The sequence below is a fragment of the Trichosurus vulpecula genome, chromosome 4 (genome assembly GCF_011100635.1).
Source record: "Trichosurus vulpecula isolate mTriVul1 chromosome 4, mTriVul1.pri, whole genome shotgun sequence".
In the NCBI taxonomy this organism is placed as follows: domain Eukaryota; kingdom Metazoa; phylum Chordata; class Mammalia; order Diprotodontia; family Phalangeridae; genus Trichosurus; species Trichosurus vulpecula.
In genome coordinates, this window is record NC_050576.1 from 14,647,542 (window position 1) to 14,666,169 (window position 18,628).

The window sequence follows — 18,628 nt, forward strand, 5'->3', positions numbered from 1 at the left end:
ACACCATGTTCCACCCAGTCCTCGATGAAAGGTTTGCTCTCTTTCACCTAACACAGTCAGGCTTCAGAAATTCCCATTGTTTGCTTCCCATCTTGTGTGCATTGTTATATAAGGAAAAACCATCAGATCTGGAAGCCCTTGTATGTTTCATGCTGGGTGTGGGTGATGCTGTTATGTGGTCATTTCTGATGTGGACATGTGCTCACTCATGTGTATCCATGTTGGGGGGGGGCGGTCTAGGCTAAAGGAAAATGCTGTATGGAGCATGTGCTTTACAAAGGCCTGGCAGGGTTATTTTAGATTTCGCCTTAGGAAGTACTATCTGGAACAAGAAGAATTTCTCTACGGTTCTGAGTACGTGGGTTTTTTCAAGTTCCCACCTGAGTATATATAAGAACACACACGTAGAGAGCATTAGCAGGGTAACTGAGGTGACCGACTGCAGTGTGGGCTCACTCCCATTCTTGTGAGCAGGAGGCAGCCCTGCCACACTGGCTTTTCCAATGTTTAAACAAATGGACTTAAGTGTCCATGAAGAATGCTTGAAAGCAACTCATTCCTCAGCCTGAGGTGGTTTTGGTTTAGCAGTTTATGTCATAGTGGCTGACTGTCAGTGTTAACACTAAGTTTTGGGTGATAGAAAGACTGAATCAAGGCCCGGGTTAAATGGAATTTAAATTGTTTAGCTGGGGAGGGCTAATAGAGTTGGGGAGAGAGCACCAGAATCTGTGAGATCTAGGTTTAGATCCCACTGGAGGTGTTTTATTACCTGTCAGTTCACGTCTGTGTGCCTCAGTTTCCCCATCTGTAAAGTGGAGAAAATAACTGGAGTTCTTACTTCACATCACAGAGTGATTCTAAGACCCAAGTGTGATCATAGGCTCATAGACTTAGAGCTGTTAGGGACTTGAGAAGCCATCTGAATTGACTCCACCATTTTACATATGAAGAAACAAAGGCTCAGAAAAGATTTGTTCAAGGTCATACTGGTGGTATCACAAGTGAGATTTGCTGCCCTATGTCTGTGCCTCTTCTTCCATACCAGGGTATAGAGCAGAGGTGTCAAAGTGGGCAGGGTGGAGTGGGGGTGGAGCACCAGCTTCATGGGCCTCCCAAAACACCAAAGTGCAGCCTGAAGCAGTAACTGGGAAATGCTTAACAAAAGATGTAAAAATGCAATAAACCATAGATAATATGACATCTTCCAAGTTCTATGCATCCCTCATTAGTGGTACCCATTTCTATTTCAGTTTGACACCTTTGCTGGAGAGCCCTTTTGGTTAACTAAACACACTCTACGCTGTGGGAGATAGGGTGAAGAGTTTCCTGAAATTTTAAATTAGGACAAAATCAGTGCTGCCAAATAAAATAAATGGTCAATTGACTATAAATGGAAACTGAGAGAATTCCACAGAAAAATGTAAAGATCATTGTTTAGCAGTGGTTAGAGAGCCAGGCCTGGAGTCAGGAAGACCTGAGTTCAAATTTGGCCTCAGACACTTACTAGCTCTGTGACCCTGGGCAAGTTACTTCACCCTGTTTGCCTCAGTTTCCTCATCTGTAAAATGAGTTGGAGAAAGGAATGGCAAACCACTTCAGTAACTTTGCCAAGAAAACCCCAAATGGGGCCATGAAGAGTCAGACACGATTGAAATGACTGAACAATAATAATAAAGACATAGAAATTATGCCTTAGAAATGGTATGAAAGTGGCTCATTTGGTTTTCTCTTTTATGCCCTTCTCCCTTCTGAGGAGTCCAGTTCATGGCTCCTGGATACTTGCAGCACTGCCGGGAGGGTGATTTCTGTCAATTTTCTTCCTTTCCAGATTCTATTTCACCAATTGGCATGGGACCAATGAGAATGAGCAGTCGGTGTGGAGACACTCCCCAAAGAAGCAAAAAAATGGCTACGAAAGAAGACGGGTCCTTGATGCCACACCCCTCCTCGATGCCAATTCACTGGAGTATCTCTTTGCTCAGGTAGGTCCCTGAGGTCTCAGTGACCCTAGGAAGCTGGAGGCAGAGGGGACTGTGTGAGAGGTGGGGCAGGAGCTGGTCATTTCTAGGAAGTCGAGTAATTGCCTGGACATGACTACATCATTGAAGCAATATTTCTGAAAGCAACCTGTATGTAATGGAGATTAGCCATTTCACGTACACCCCTTTTTTTCTGTTCTACTGAGTATATGGAGAAAACCACTTTATTTGCTTCAGAATTTGAGAAAATTTTTGAAAAAAGCTAGTGGTCCTAGTTCTTCTCTCTACACATCTGTATTTGACCCAGATTAGATCGATGTTGTATTCTCCAATGTACAGGAGTTTTCCAGGGAACCAGATTCTTTTGATCTGGAAGGGCCCCTTGGAGAACATCTAGTCTAGCTGCTCCTAGCTGACCTTCAAGAGCCTGAGGAATGAATGGAAGCCAGCCACAGACTGGGGAATTCCATTTCATAGGATCCTAGGGCCAGGGCTGAAAGGGATCTCAGAACTCATCTGCACCAACTCCCTTACTTTACAAATGGGGAAACTGAGGCCCTATTCGGTTTAGTGGCTTGCCCAAGGTTAAGTGGGTAGTAAAGTGTGAGAACCGACCTCTAACCCCGTATCTTCTGAATCTGGAGTGGGGGCTCTTCAGCGGGAGTCTGAGGACTTGGTGGTGGTGTTTTTTAAATTATACTTGACCATTTTGAATATTGTCTTTATTATGTATTTTGAATATCTTGACTATAATAATGTTGATACCTATATTTGAACATAAGTGGTTCTTTTGTAATTCTCTGTATTTTACTGGATGCCTTTTAAAAGCTGATTCTGAGACGGCTTTACCAGCTACTGCCCAAATGGTCCAAGGCCCAGAAAAAGAAGGTTAAGAATTCCTGCTCCTGAACCAGTGCCCTTACCACTGAACCGCACTGTTTCTTGGTTTAAGAAACAAAAGTCACATAAGGATGCACCACATTTCAAATAACAGGTGCCAGACAAAGAAGCTGACAGCTCAGGAGGCGGGCACATAGGAACAAGCATTTATTTAGGAGGGGGAAGGCAGGGCAATTGGGGTTAAGTGACTTGCCCAAGGTCACACAGCTAGTAAATGTGTCAAGTGTCTGAGGTCAGATTTGAACTGAGGTCCTTCTGACTCCAGGGCCAGTGCTCTACTCACTGCACCAGCTAGCTGCCCCTGGAACAAGCATTTATTAAGCACTTACTTTGCATCAGGCTCTGTGCTAGCCCAGAGGATCCAGCTTTAAATGGCAGATACAGGTTTTGTTTCATTTTTTATAAACCCAGGGGCCCTGCTTGCCTGCCTATTGTTCCCATTCTCACTGGTTACTCACCAAGTACGGGAGGAAATGGTAGGTGACTGTACCAAAGGAAAACAAGAAGTTACTTTAGGTTTAAAAAAAAATGCTGTGTGATTCTCAGAGTATGAGAAAGCTCCAGATGGGTCTCCCTTGGAGGGGGAAGTGGCTTGGTTATGTTGACCCCGAGGTGTTCTTCCTCATCTGTCTCCTTTCCACCCAAGAGAAATTTTGGGGGACTGCATTCACCAGAGGCCCATGTTCAACCAAATAATCCAGCAAGCTTTTCTTAAGTGTCTGCTGTGTGGGGGGCACCGAAAGAGGGTCCATGGAAGGTGCATGAAAGAAGGCATCCTCATCACTGCCTTCCCAAATCCCTGCCTTCTTTCAAGGCTCAGCACCAAGAGCTGCCTTCTCTGGAGGAGGCTTCCTTGCTCGTTCCCTTCCCCCCAAAGCCATGGCAATGCATCGAAATAAGGGCTATTCTCCCTAATTTACAATTAAAGAATGTGAGGCAGAGAAAGCTGAAGGGTCATAGACCTAGGAAGTGGCAGGACTCCCGGGATTCAAATCCATATCTCCTGACTGTTTCCACTGTACTGACATTTAATGGCATTTAAGCTGTGCCTGGAAAGGGGGTAGTATTTCAGCAGGTGAAAGCCAGGATAGAAGGGAGGTCGTGTTGAGGAATGTCATGAACAAAGGCACCAAGGTGGGAGTCATGTTGAAGTCATAGTTGTAGAGTGTAGATGAGTGGTAGAGTGTAGACAAGTGGCAGAGTGTAGGCGAGTGGCAGAGTGTAGGAGAGTGATAGAATGTAGATGAGTGGTAGAGTGTAGACTAGTGGCAGATTGTAGATGAGTGGCAGAGTATAGATGAGTGACAGTGTAGGCGAGTGATAGAATGTAGATGAGTGGTAGAGTGGAGATGAGTGGTAGAGTGTAGACGAGTGGTAGAGTATAGATGAGATGAAAGGAAATTGTCTGAGATGAGGCTGGGGAGGTAAGAAGGCATTAGACTATTCAGCGCCGTTACTGTCAGGTGGACAAGTGTGGTAGCAAGGACCCAGTGAGTGACCAGCCAAGATTTCTCTGGTCCCTCCTCTACGACAGGCAGGGTGATGGGTTATTCGATCATTTTGGTTTTTAAGCAGACCTGGGAGAAAGAGCGCATGGTGCAGTGGCCAGGGCATCAGACTTGGAGTCAGGAACACTTGGAGTTGTCAGGAGCTGGGTTCAGGTCCTGCTTCAGATCCAAACTAACTGTGTGATGCTGGGCAAGTAACCCAGCCTCCCTTTGCAAAGGCGAGAGATGGAAGACAGAATTGTGTACAAGAATCAGCAAATGGGTCAGTTTGGCCAGAGAGCATTGAAAGGAGGCAACGTAGAACAAGATGGACTGAGGCCAATGGTGAAAGGTTTGAACAAATAGAGGTGCTTGCCTGTGCTTCTAGAGTTAGGCAGCTAGGCAGTGCTGTGCATGGAGTAGAAGATGTGGAGTCAGGAAGACCAGAATTCAAATCCTACCTAAGATAGTTAGCTGTGTGACCCTGGGCAAAAGACTTAGCATCTCTCTGCCCCAGTTTCCTTATATGTAAAATGGGAACAGGATCGTTGTAAAGCTCAAATAACACAATTTTTGTAAAGAGCTTAGCTCGGTGCCTGGCACACAGTAGGCACCATAGAAATGCTGCTGCCCTCATCATCATCACCATCATCATCACCATCACTATCACTACTACAAGAGTAAACATGCGTAAAGTGCTTTGGACACTTCGAAGCACTTTCTAAATGCTTGCTGTGGGGATATTGTTATTGATTGCCAATGAGAGTCTGGCTGTGTCAGTCCATTTGACAGTCAACCCCTTGAAGGCTTAGGAGAAGAATCCTCGTGGGGGATTTCCACCTTTACTAGCAGGGATCCAGCTCTAGTTGCAGGGTTCTTACCCTTTGGGATACCCTGGATGCCTTGGGCCATCTGGTGAAGCCTAGGGACCCTTCCTTAGGACCATGTTTTTAAATGCATTAAATAAAATACATAGAATTCTGAAGGAAATAAAGGGTAATGATAATAAAGATGCCATTTTTTCTCATCCAAGTTCATGTGCTCTCCTGTGTCCTGAAGAATCTTTGCACCCCAGGTTGAGAATCTCTTGTCTATAGTATTCTTACCTCCTTGACAGCAGACAAGAAACTATGTGTTTAAGGTGGATGGATCATACTGATTTTTATTTACTGAAAAATACTCCAGTATTTAACCTGGTACCTATATGGTAAATAAAAAAAGAAATTGGGGAAGGGCACTAGTATTGGAGTGAAATCAGGGATGGCCCCATGTAGGAGGTGGCATTTGAGCTAAACAAAGAAATACAGCTAAGGAACACCCCAACATCTTGGACCCATCTGGAAATATACTCCTTATTCTGCACCCACAGCAATCAGTCAGTCAACATTACTGAGGTGCTAGAATCCACCACCTGTCCCCCAAGAGGAGGGGAACTTGTTAAAGAGGTTTTGCTCCTTTGTTGTTAATTGAGACGGTAGTTACCTCTCCAGGCATCCTGTCTCAGGAGCCGTCCTCCTCTGGACGATTGCCTGAACTCCCAAGCACATACGTACCTGCTCCTTAAATGAAACTTTTCTCTTCTCTGAAGGGACAATATGATTTGGTGAAGTGCTTGGCTCCTGTACGAGACCCAAAGACTGATCAGGAAGTGCATGAGATTGAAAATGAGTGTCTGGGGATGGCAGTGCTGGCCATATCCCATTACGCCATGATGAATAACATACAACTTCCAGACCTGCCGAAGGATGTCAGGTAAGGCTGAGCCTTTTTCCCGGAAGAGTAATGGTGACACCTCCTTAACACGTTAATACTACATGTGGTGGAGTGTGTGTTCCAGGAATGTTGTATGATGGAAAATCCTTTATTGCCAAGTTCTTTTAGGAATCTGTGGGTGACCTTGGCAATGGAAAGATGCATTTTGGGTACACATAGGTTGTGAGAGAAGCAGTGGGGTTCAGGGCAAATAGTGTTGAATTTGGAGTCAGAAGACCTGGGTTCAAATCCTACTTATGCCACTTACGACTTGTGTGGCTTTGGGCAAGTGACTCTTCTGGACCTGTTTCCTCATCTCTAAAATGAGGAATTGGATGAAATGGCCTCAGAGGACCCTTCCAGCCCTTGATCTATGTATAAGGAGTGGTATAACTGACATCATTCCGGAAGAAATGAATGATGAGAAAAGAAAGGGGGCCAACCATGTGGGCAGTGATAGATCATGGGCATTCTGGGATGTTCCCTTCTAGGCACATAATTTCAAAAAGGTAGAGGAAGCGTTTGTGGAGGATCCATTGAGAACAAGGACAGGACTCTTACTGGTTGAGGAGGTGTGCTGGGATGCAGCCCCAGGCAATGCTGGAGCTCGTGCATCGAGGAGAGGCAGATGCACCCAAGTACTGACATCATCACTTTGCAGGTTTTCAAAGGGTTATGCCAGCTGTGTTCCAGCATCCCAGAATCAGAGAACTGAGGGCTCTTCAGGATGGAAGGCTCTCTAGAAGCCAATCCCTCTGGTCCCTCTCATTTTACCGAGTAGAAACTGAAGTCCAGAAACTCTAGGTTCCTAGATCAAAGTCATACAGCAGCAGGACAGTTTCCCTACTGCAAATCTCCTCCCTCCCAAGCTAGTGACTTCATTTATCACCAAAGCCCAGCTGGTAACAGAAATATTAAAATTATGGGCACTTTACAAATATTAAGTAATTCAATCCTCATAACAAGCCTGGAGGTAGGTGGTATTGTTATCCCCAGTTTACAGATGAAGAAACTGAGGCAGATGGTGATCATGGGTGATCAAGTGACTTGCCCAGGGTCACACAGACTATATGTGTCAGAGGTGAGAGTTAAACCCAGACTTTCCTGATTCCAAAGCCAGATCTCTTAATAAGAATATATTAAGATCATAGTTTAAAGGGACCTTAGTAATCTTCTAGTCCAACCCCCTCCTTTTACAGACAAGGCATTAGGGGTCCAAAGAAGAATTACTAAGGAATTGAAGTGATATGCAGTATTATAGAGGTGAGATGAAGCAGAAGCAAGATTCAAACTCAGGTCCTCTTACTCTATGCCCTTTCCATGGCCCAGAGACTCAGCTGACCACCCCACTCTGTGTTGCAATGGGATCTGCCATAAGGTGGCTTCTTGGTGTGTTATGTATGAGCAGTCAACAAAAGGCAATGGGGTACAGGTCAGGTGATGTTGCAACTTTTCAGAGTCCCTGACGAAACATTTGATAAGACTTGAACAAAATGGCCAAGACAGGGTTTCTGGAAGGATGACCCATGGATTTCCTTTTTTCCTGGCTAGCTTTTGATGTCTGGTTGAAATCCTGCTCTTGGTAGGAGCAGACTGGTGTAGATTGGATTGCTTAAATAATAGCAGGATTTATTACCGTGTTTGTGGGTCTATATATGAGGTTCTAAACTTCTTGAAGAATGGGCACCTAGTGTCAAATTTTGCTCATGTAAATATTAGACGCATTTTTTCACCTCTCCTCTTCCTCTCCCTTTCACTTTCCATCTCTCCTTTCCTCCTTCTTTCTCTCTTCCCTTCTCCCCCTTTATTTCTCTTTCCATTTTCCTCTTTCAGTTACAAACGATATATTCCAGAAACACTGAACAGGACCATCAGACAAAGGAATCCCTTAACGAGAATACGAATAAATCATGTTTTCAAGGATTTCCTTAAGGAATTTAACAACAAGACCATTTGTGACAGTAGCGTGACTCCTCATGATCTGAAGGTGAAATACCTGTCAACTTTGGAGACTCTAACCAAACATTATGGAGCGGAGATTTTTGAGACTTCACTCTTGTTGATTTCATCTGAAAATGAAATGAATAAATTAAATTCTAAAGACTGTGGGAACGTCATACGTTATGAAGTGATGGTGACTGGAAATCTTGGAATACAGTGGAGGCAAAAACCAAATGTAAGGATGTGTGTGAATGATCAGAATAGAAAATCCTGGATCATGGGATTTTGTTTAGCACATTCAAGTTCATGATTAGCTTGCACCTATATTTTATTGGGGAAAAAATGGCAGACACTGGTAACCAATGCTTATTGCCTAGCTGGTGTGTGTGTGTGTCTGTGTGTGTGTGTGTCTGTGTCTGTGTCTGTATGTGTGTGTGAGTCCTCTACCAAAGTCCTGTTCTGATATATCCTCATGGGTCTGGAGGGTGGGCTGTAGTTCTCGAAAGCTTTGTAATGGAGCACAAGCTGTGGCAGATTCTACTGATCTAGAAAGGCCTGGAGCATGGACTGGACTGGCTGTGTGACTTCATTGATAGAGGGAGCTCCAGAGTGAGGGAACTCCCTCTGTTGTTGGAGGTTGCCACCTTCTCTGCAACTTGTTATCTTTCAGAGTCGCCTAGAGCTCCAAGATGGTCAATGACTTGTGGAGGTCACGCATCATGGTTTCAATAGTGAGACTTGAACTTCTGGGGCCATGAGGCTTCTAGGTTTCTAGCCACTCTGCAACCCTGCCCATAGAAATTAATTTAATACTATATATATATATATATATATATGTATATATATATATATCTGTGGATATAGACACATATATAATGTATATAAATATAAATCACTCTATATAGATCTCTATATATATATATATATATATATAGATGGCCTCTCTGCATGTATATATATACATACATCTACATGCACACACATATGTATGTGTTTAATATATATGTATATATTATGTGGAAGAGAGAGAGAGAGAGACAGAGAGAGAGAGAGAGAGATTTTGGTATGGCAGCCAAAAAATGTAATTCAGATCTTCATGTAGAGGCTGGATGATCAAATGGTCAGGGATGTGATTGAGCACCTGCATGCTTGGGTGATTGTTGGCGTGAATCATGTCTGGGTCCCTTCCAATCTCAGATCTCTGTGTGTGTAGGTACCTGTATTTCTGTATATTCACAAAGGATCTTGGATCAATGTAATCCATCTCTGTTGCTTGTGATCCCTGAAGCTCCTTCAGCAGAGAGGGTTCTGATCCTCTGCCTAGGTCCTGGGCTGGCTATTTGAAGGCTAGGTGCTGTCCTACTCCGCAGATCATTCCCTTCTCTGGGACTGGCCAAGGACGAGTGGTTAGCTGTGCTCAAGCCCGGGGTGGCACTCCTACTCCGCAGATCATTCCCTTCTCTGGGACTGGCCAAGGACGAGTGGTTAGCTGTGCTCAAGCCCGGGGTGGCACTCACTTTATTGAACATGTTTCTTTGTTTCCAAGGGGGAAGGCAAGTCCTGCCTCACTGAGGAGTTTCCTCATTTATCTTTTTAGGTGGTTCCTGTTGAGAAGGAGAAAAATAAGCTGAAGAGGAAGAAGCAGGAAAGCAAACACAGGAAAGATGAGGAGAAGAACAAAGCTCGGGAGGAATGGACCAACTTCTCTTATTTCCCTGAAATCACCCATGTTGTCATCAAGGAATCCGTGGTCAGCATTAACAAGCAAGACAACAAGAAGATGGTACGGAGGCCCTGCTTTCCTTTCTTCCTCCTCCTCTTCCTCCTCTCTGTCTTCAAAGCTGCCTACAGTGGCCGTGGGGGTGCTCAAAGGACACCATCCTCTGCCTGGCATTCGAAACCCTCCCCAATCTGGCTCCCCAACCTTTCTACCCTTATTCCACCTTGCTCTCCTTGGTCTGCTCTGTTCCTGTCTATCCTCCTCCTGTTCCATGTATACCACATTTCCTGCCCTGCCTCTGCCCCTCATGCCTGGGATGCACCCCCCCCCCACTTACCTTACCTGCCTCACCCATGAGAGGCCTGTTCTGATCCCCTCAATTGCTAGTGCTCTCTTTCTCCCTCTCTGGAAATTACTTCGCATTACTTTATATTACCTTAATTGTCTTTGTTGTGTTCTCCAAGCAGAATGTAAGCTCTTTGAGGGAACAGACTGATTTGTTTTTGTCTTTTTATTCCCAGTGCTTAGGACTGACTGGAACTTGGACCCAATGGGTGCTCAGTTCAATGTCACCTTGGGCAAGTGACTTAACTGATAATTCTTGGCCCCCTCTCCTCATCTGTTAAGTGAGTGTGTTGGACTAAATGACCTCCAAGTTTTCTTACATTTCCTGATCTCTGATCTTATGATTAGACGGCCTTGGAGGTCCCTTCTGTCGATATTCCTCTGACTATATAACATCTGACGATACCATGGGTTGAGTCGAATTGAAATGGGCACCAACCACGTGCTTGCCTCAGATCTCTTTCCCAAGAAAATATTGTTTCTTTGAGGTTTGGGTGAAAACAGGATCTTGGTCAAGTCCAAGTCACTGAGTTTCACTGAGCCCCTTAAACGCCAATCCTAGCAAGGTCTTTCCTCCAACCAAGCCTCTGGCCCTGGCTGGCCAGCTTGCCAGAGATTGACAGCATCCAAGATTAATTTACAGAAAGTTAGCAGATTCATAGGAAAAGGCCATCAATTGGCAGTACTGTTTCCCCCAAAGTGCTCGCATGCTCCTGGCCACTGTGTAGTGAGGGATGGTCACTAGCTGGATGTGGCCTCAAAGCAGATACGTATGAAGCCAGGCCCATGTTGGCAGCTCTTTCTGCTGAATCTCTGCCTGTCTCATGGTCTAAAGAGGGAAACCTCTGCTACTCCTGCTTCCTCTTCTTTGGCACCCCTCAAACATGCCTTTTACATGGGCAGATAGATCTATATTGTAGGGGAAGTGGAGATTGGGGGGTGGGGTGAGCAGGCACTTGCTGACCCAATCCAAATGGAAAGGTTAGTCTGAGTGGAAATGTTGACTATTAAAAGAACAGATGGTGAGACAGAGGAAGGCACTGTGAAAAGAGAAGGAAAGGAGTGAGGATGCCAGGAATATGGTGGTGGGAAAAGGGAAAGAGGCCGATTTCCTTGATCATCAGCCATCATCTCTAGTGCCTGCCTACCAAAGTTGTACTGACTTTGTTACACCTGTTTATATGTGTACTTGCTTTCCCCCAAATACAATGTATGCTCCTTGAGGGCAGGGACAGCTTCATTTATGTCTTTCCAACACCAGTGCCTAACACTGTACAGCACATCTCTTAGGTGTGCAATAAATGCTTCTTGCAGATAGGCAGCTAGGTGGCACTGCAGAAAGATAGAGCACCAGACCTGGAGTCGGGGAGACTCATCTTCATGACTTCAAAACCAGCCTCAGACCCTTACTAGCTGTGTAACCTTGGGCAAGTCACTTAACTCCATTTGCCTCAGTTTCCTCATCTGTCAAATGAACTGGAGAAGGAAATGGCAAACCACTCCAGTATCTTTGCCAAGAAAACCCCAAATGGGGTCACGGAGAGTCGGACATGACTGAAATGACTGAACAATAACAACAAACACCTACTGTGTGGCAGGCAGTGCTCAGCACTGGATATACAATAAGAAGCCACAAATACCCACCCAAGTAATTAAAAAACAGATGAAATCATTACAAGGAATTGTCGGAATCAGGAGAGGCTTCGTACAAAAGGGAGTGAGAGTTTGAGCTATAGCTTGAAGGAATCCAGAGATTCTGAGAAGAGGATCTTAGTAGGGAGGGAATTCCTGAGATGGGAGTTAGCTAGTGCCAATGCACAGAAACGAGAGATAAGAACATCCCATCTGGGGAACACTCAGGCCAATTTGGCTGGTCTCCAGAGTGCATGAAGGGGAGTTAGGCTGCAGTCTGGAAAGGTGGTTTGGAACCACATTGTGAAAGGTGCTAAGTTTACCCTGACCCTTTCTCCAGCAGGAACCATGCACCATGGTCCTGATATCAAATGTGTCTTTAAGAGAGTTCCTAGTTGTCCCTTCCCCAACCTTGACAGTTACCATCAATGGTACTGCCATCTCCCAGGTCCCCTCACATCTGTTCAGTCAGTTCCGTGACATTCCTCTCTTACTCACTTGCCTTGTCTCCCATTCCTGGGATGCAGATCCTTATCTCTTCCTTATGTCACACCTATATTTCTTCCAGCACTTAGAAAGTGCCTGGCACATAGTAAGTGTTACAACTGTTTGTTGATCGATTGATTGAAGTACAGTTTCTAGTATAACATCGCACTCAAGGTCTTTCCTGACCTGCTTATCCCCCTGCATTGTTAACACGCTCTCCCTCTTGAAATTACTTTGTATCTTTTTGTATTTTCTCACTTTTAAATGTATCATACTCCTCACCCTGTCCCACCACCCCCAGCGACATATAAACTCCCCGAGGGCAGACATCATTTCTTTTTTGTCGCTGTATCTCCTGCCTCTTACTCAGTGCCTTTTTCATAGCAGGCGCTAAAGAAATCCTTGGTGAATTGAACAAGTCCATGTATACACCATTCCTCTGCTAGACCTGAGATCAATTCAGTTCCTCTCCTTTTTTGTCAACGTGGGTGTAGGAGGTAAAGTCGTGTTTTTTCCCTGTGATATTTCACAGACAATGTCCTTCCCTTTCCATTCTGAAAGCCTCTCTGTATCCCCCCACCTCCTCTTCCAATCATATTCCTCAAAGACGTAGTTGTCTTCATGGCTTCAATCTGCCATCAGGACACACTCTCCTTGAGGGGCGGCTCATGTTTTGCCTTTCTTTGTATTCCTAGCCCTTGGCACCATGCTTGGTGCTAGTAAGTGTTTGATGAATGTTTGTTAACTTGTTGACTTAGGGTTTCTTTGCCCCTTCTCAGAAGCTTATAGGAGTTTGCACTTGTCTTGAAAAATGAACTTCCAGATGTTGGAAATGAAGGTCTCCTGCCTATAGGCTCCCCTTGCTTGAAAGGCTCTTTGCTCATAATAACTCTGTGAGTAAACACATGCGAGCGTTGCCTCCATCTTATAGAAATGCTCGTTTCACAGCATGCCACAGCTGTCAGGTGTCTGAGGGAGAGTCTAGAAGTGGGTCTGACTCCAGAAGGTCCAGCGCTTGCCAGCGAACAGAGATGCCTCTTCTAAGGGCTATCTCTGCTCACATCTGCCACCACTTCCTTTTACTTGAGGCATTCCTTCAATGGGAGATTCCCTTTCTCTCTAGTGATGCCTTGGCTCTCCAGATTATTGCCCAAGAATCACTGCCCCCATTACCCATTCCCTGAGTAACTCCGCCTGCTTTTTCTCATGCCACCGAGCTTTTGTAGTCATTGTCAGGGGCTAGTGGAAAAGGTGCTGAACTTGGAGTCAGGAGAGACCAGGGTTCCATCCCAGCTCGCATGCTTCCTGGTTCTGTGACCTTGGGCAAGTCACAGCCTCAGCTCCCTCATCTGTGAAATGGGAATGATAATGCTCACCCTCCTTACTGCCCACAGCGTTGTTGCAAGGCAAGCCCTTTGCAGACCTCACAGTATTGTGCAAACATGAGCCCCATGTCCTCTCAGAGGTGACGACCCAGGAGCCCCGGCCTCCAGCCCTGCCTCGGCTGCTAATTCATTTGGTGCCCTTGAACATTACTGGGGCTCCCTTGGCTTTCCTTGTCTGTGAAATGGACATTAAAGCCCCTGTGTCGGTGCCTCTCAGGGGTCTTGTGAGGACCAAGTGGGCCAGAGAGAGATGTGAAAGTGCCTTGAAAAGTGAAGAGGTAGTTGCATTACTCAAAGTGTTGACAACAATAGAGTCGATAAGTGATGTTGCTCTGGCATTTTAACGTTTGCAGAGCGTTCTTCTGACGTTATTTTATTTGATCCTCAGGACTGCCACGGGAGATAAGTATCACCCCATTTTATAGATGAGAAAGGAATTCTTCATTATCAGTTTTTGTTAGTCTTGCCAATGGCTCATTCCATTAAAGTTTGGTACTCGTTAATGGGCACACCCTGCCCTCCTCCTCCAACCCCAGTGAGTCTGTGCCAAGCTCCAGGGCTGTGTCCTTAGAAATGACCTCCACTGGATGGATTGCATTCTTTTTTTAAAATTTTTTGAGGTGATTGGGGTTAAGTGACTTGCCAGGGTCACACAGCTAGTAAATGTCAAGTGTCTGATCTGAGGCTAGATTTGGACTCAGATCCTCCTGATTTCAGGACTAGAGCTCTATCCACTGCTCCACCCAGCTGCTCTGATGGACTTCATCCTTGCCACATCTTTGTAAACTACATCCAGTCATCGATCATTAGAGCTAGAAGGGACCTGGGAGAGCTTCTGACCTCACGTCCTCATTTTCCAGAATAATGTTGTAGTGATTGCCCATGGCCAGAGGGCCAGGAGGCAGGAGGGCCAGGACCTGCCTCAGGTCTCCTGGTTCATCAGCCTCTTGTCTCATCAGGCTAAGTCCACACTATTCCCTTAAGCCAGAGCAGCTTTGTTCCTGTCTCCATTAGAGAGGGAGTGTGGTATAACCAATTAGTTACCAAATAATTACCAAACACCTACTATGTGCCAAGCACTGTGCTGGTGCTGGAGGTAGAGACACAAAGAATGAACCAGTCTCTGCTGTCACGGAGATGACATTCTAATGGTGAAAGGCCAGAGGAAGCAGGGAGAGATACAACATGTACACATACAAGTATATGCAACAGTCAATAAACATTTATTAAGTGCCTACTATGTGTCAGGCACTGTGCTAAACACTGGGGATACAAATAAGAAAAAGAGACAGCGCCTTGCCTCAGGAGCTTGCAGTCTAATGGGGGGAAATGATACAGAAAAAGGAGTTGCAAAAGAAGCTCCAGAAGGTACCTGGTAGCAGGGCGTGATGTTCATGCAGTTGAAACCAAGCACAAAAAAGAACGAAAAAAAAAAAGAAAAAAAACCAAGTAGAGCAGCTGATGGCAAATGAAGAGTTTAGCCAGAAAGGTGCGAGCCCAAAGGAAGACTTGGGGAGGAGGTTCATGTTCTGCCCTCCAGCCAGAGGGGAAAGGCAGCTGAGTGCTGAATTTGGAGTCATAATAATAATGATAAAAATTTGCATTTCTATGTATGGCACTTTAAAGTTTCCAAAGCATTTTACAAATATTTTCTCATTTTATCATCATAGCAATTCTGGAAGGTAAAGGCTGTTATTGCTCCATTTTGCAGATGGGGTGACTGAGTGGGGAGGGAAGGAACAAGCACTTATGTAGTACCTCCTGTGTGCCTAGCACTGTGCTAAATGCTTTACAATGACATTCTCTCATCTGATCCTCACAACAACCCTGGGAGGTAGGTGCTATTATGATCCTGATTTTACAGGTGAGGAAACTGAGGCAAACAGGGTGAAGTGATTTGTCCAGGGTCATACAGCTAGTAAGTGTCTGAGGCTCCTGACTCATGCCCTAGGTACTATGGCGCCACCTAGCAGCCGTGGGCCTCAGTTTGCCCTTAGATAAAATGAAAGGGCTAGACTGGGTACCCACTGAGGTTTCCTCCAGCTCTAGGCTTAGGATCCTAAAATGTTGCCAGACGCGGGGCAGGATTCTTATCACGATGAGATGAAACAATGTTTATAAAGTTCAAATGATATACTGTTACATTTCACACACACACACACACACACACACACATGCACGCACGCACGCACGGATGTATTGTGTATGGCATGATCGAAATGTCCCTGCATTACCAGCACCTCATTCTTCTCACCTTGCAGGCAGGGAGGCAGTAGAAATGACCCTGGGACCCGTCACTATTCTGCTTTCAGTATTTTCTATTGAATTCTCCATGGCCACTCTATTTGGGGTGCAGCTGTGTGGTTAGAGCACTGTGCTTAGAATCAGAATGCCCTGAATTAAAATCCAGCCTCAGACACTTGCTAGCTGTGTGACCCTGGCCAGGTCATCTAACCTCTGTTTGCCTCAGTTTACCCATCTGTAAAATGGGGATAATAGTAGCACCAGATTGTTGTGAAGATCAAATGAAATCATGGTTGTGCAGTGCTTAGCACAGTGCCTGGCAATAGGATGTGCTATGCAAATGGAAGCTATTGTAATATTTAATGCTCTGTGTGCACAGGGGCACAGCGTTCTGCCTCCTTTTTAGAAATCAGTAACAAGTATTGGGATTGTCAAAAACCAGACCAAGTCAAAAACAGTCACTTAAACCAAAAGAGACATGAGTTGTTTAAACGAGTGGGGAGTAGATGCAGGTTTCTCTGAGCATTCTTTCAATGCTACACAGCCAAGCTTTACATTTTTACAGATTTAAAGGTGGTAGGGGTGGGGAGTGGTTTAAGCAATAGAGAAAAATGCCGAGGAGGTTCTGATCTTCTGTGGGGTCTGTGTCTGACAGTTTCATGCTGCCCCCTTTGTGTTTTGTATCCCATCAGCATCCTTGTGGCTTCAGGTGAATGTGCTCATTACCTCGGCTCTCATTGTCAAGGCTGATCCAAGATGGAGTTGGTCTTGTTCGTCTTCTGGATGGAAGCTCATTTGCTGTGGGTTGGGTAAAAGCATCTTTGGGCTAGTTCCAGCCGCCCACAGGATGACAGGGACAAGATGTGCCTCATGCTGCTCCCAAGTGCTTTTGATTTCTTCCTCTAGGAAAAGTTTTTGAAAGCTTCTTGTGCAGTGTCATTTGAAGATGATGCTGATGCCTTCCCAAATTGCTTGGTGGCTGTAGAGTGATCTCTGGACTCTGTCTCTTTCTTGTTTCATGCAGGAGTTAAGCCTGTCTTCCCACGAGGAAGCCTTGTCCTTCGTGTCTCTGGTGGACGGGTATTTCCGACTCACGGCAGATGCCCATCATTACCTCTGCACAGATGTCGCTCCTCCGCTGATTGTGCACAACATAGAAAATGGCTGCCATGGGCCCATCTGGTTGGTTAAATTGCCTTTTGATGGAAAGAAACTGAGCTGGTGGTCTGGCGATATGGCCTCCTTGCCATTTGGACTTTGATGAATCTTTAGCGGTTTTGTGTGCATGCATGCTTGCGTGTGCGTGTGTGCGCGTGTATTCGTGCGTGTGGGTGTGCATGTGTTGTGTGGTGGTGAGTTAGTTTGCTTAGGTTAAGTGAAACCAAGGAAACCATTTCAATCTCTGTAGCACTGGCATAGTAGGATAAACCCTCGATGACCCGGGGCCATGGCCTAGCCCCAATACTTACAAGGCCGTGTGAGTGGCAGCAGCCAGGCCAAGCTTCTCCCTTCCCATTTGTAGGATGAGGTTGATGGTGCTCTTACAGGCAGCCTGGTATAGGGAGTGAAATGCTGGACTCAGGAGTCATGAAATCTTGGTTTCTAAGCCTGCTTTAGATACTTGTGGGCAAGTCACATAATTCTTCTTTGCCTCAGTTTCTTTATCTGTAAAATGATGGAGTTGGACTGGATGCTGGCCTCAGGGACCCTTTCTGGCTCTAGGGCTGTCCTCCTATGACCACACTCCCTGATATCTCTTTAAGGACCAACAATGCTTCCTGCAGTATGTCCAATATGGCGTGCAGATTTGGCTTAGACAGTCTTTGGAGAGTCAGCATGCTGTAGTACACTGACCACTGGGCTTGGGGTCTGGAAGACCTGAGTTCAAATCCACCTCTGGCAGCTCTGGTACTGGGGAAGGGTCCTGGCTCTGGATTTAGAGGACCTGGGTTCAAATCTTGTCTCTGATGTTTGCTCCCTATCTGATCTCCCTGGGCCTCAGTTTCCTCATGTGCAAAATAAGAGGGCTGGACTACAAGGCCTCTGTGATCCTTCCAGCCCTAGCTAGATAATCCCATGGTCCTATTCATTACAAAATATTGGCACTTTATAACAACGACAGCCAGCACTTAGGTAGCATTTTAAGGTTTGCAAAGTGCAAACCTTGCAAATGTTATCTTATTTTATTCTCAAAACAATCCTGGGAGAGAGGTGCCATTATTTTCCATTTTACTGTTGGGGAAACTGAGGCAAACAAGTTGAGTGAGATTCTCAAGGGCACACAGTTAGTAAGTGTCTAGGGCCTGATTTGAACTCAGGTCTTTTTTGATTCCAGGTCTAGGGCTCTATGCACTGTACCCTGAAGCTATTCCATGTGAGACACATGAGTATAGCACCAAGTGGATAATGGGAAGTAATACAGAAGAAGTCAGGAAAGGTTGGAAGGGGCCAAGTTAAGAAGAGTTTCAAATGGCAAACAGAAGGGTTTATATTTCACTCTTTTTTAAAAAAAATTTTTATTTTTCCCCAATTACATGTAAAAATACATATTCCATTCTAAAGTTAATAGGAAGCCACTGGAGTTTATTGAGCAGGGAGGTAATCTTGTCTGCCCTTTGGCAGGTGGGTGAAGGATGGATTGGGTGGGGAGAGACAGAAGAGGGGAGGCCATGAAGCAGGAGTAATCCAGGAGAAAGGTGGTCAGGATTTGGTCTAGCATGGTGGCCACATAGACAAGGGAACTCTGGGACAGGTACT

At 45.4% G+C, this 18,628-nt stretch overlaps 1 protein-coding gene across 2 annotated transcripts in view; it reads left to right on the top strand.

Moving 5' to 3' along the window:
• Nucleotides 1-18,628, top strand: part of JAK1 (Janus kinase 1) — a 161,886-nt gene that overhangs the window by 112,123 nt on the left and 31,135 nt on the right. For both annotated transcript variants that reach the window (XM_036756434.1, XM_036756435.1), the window contains exons 5-9: nt 1,829-1,982; nt 5,955-6,118; nt 7,952-8,294; nt 9,657-9,842; nt 16,896-17,053. In XM_036756434.1, the coding sequence (XP_036612329.1) occupies nt 1,829-1,982; nt 5,955-6,118; nt 7,952-8,294; nt 9,657-9,842; nt 16,896-17,053 (1,005 nt within the window). The remainder of the gene's footprint in view (nt 1-1,828; nt 1,983-5,954; nt 6,119-7,951; nt 8,295-9,656; nt 9,843-16,895; nt 17,054-18,628) is intronic.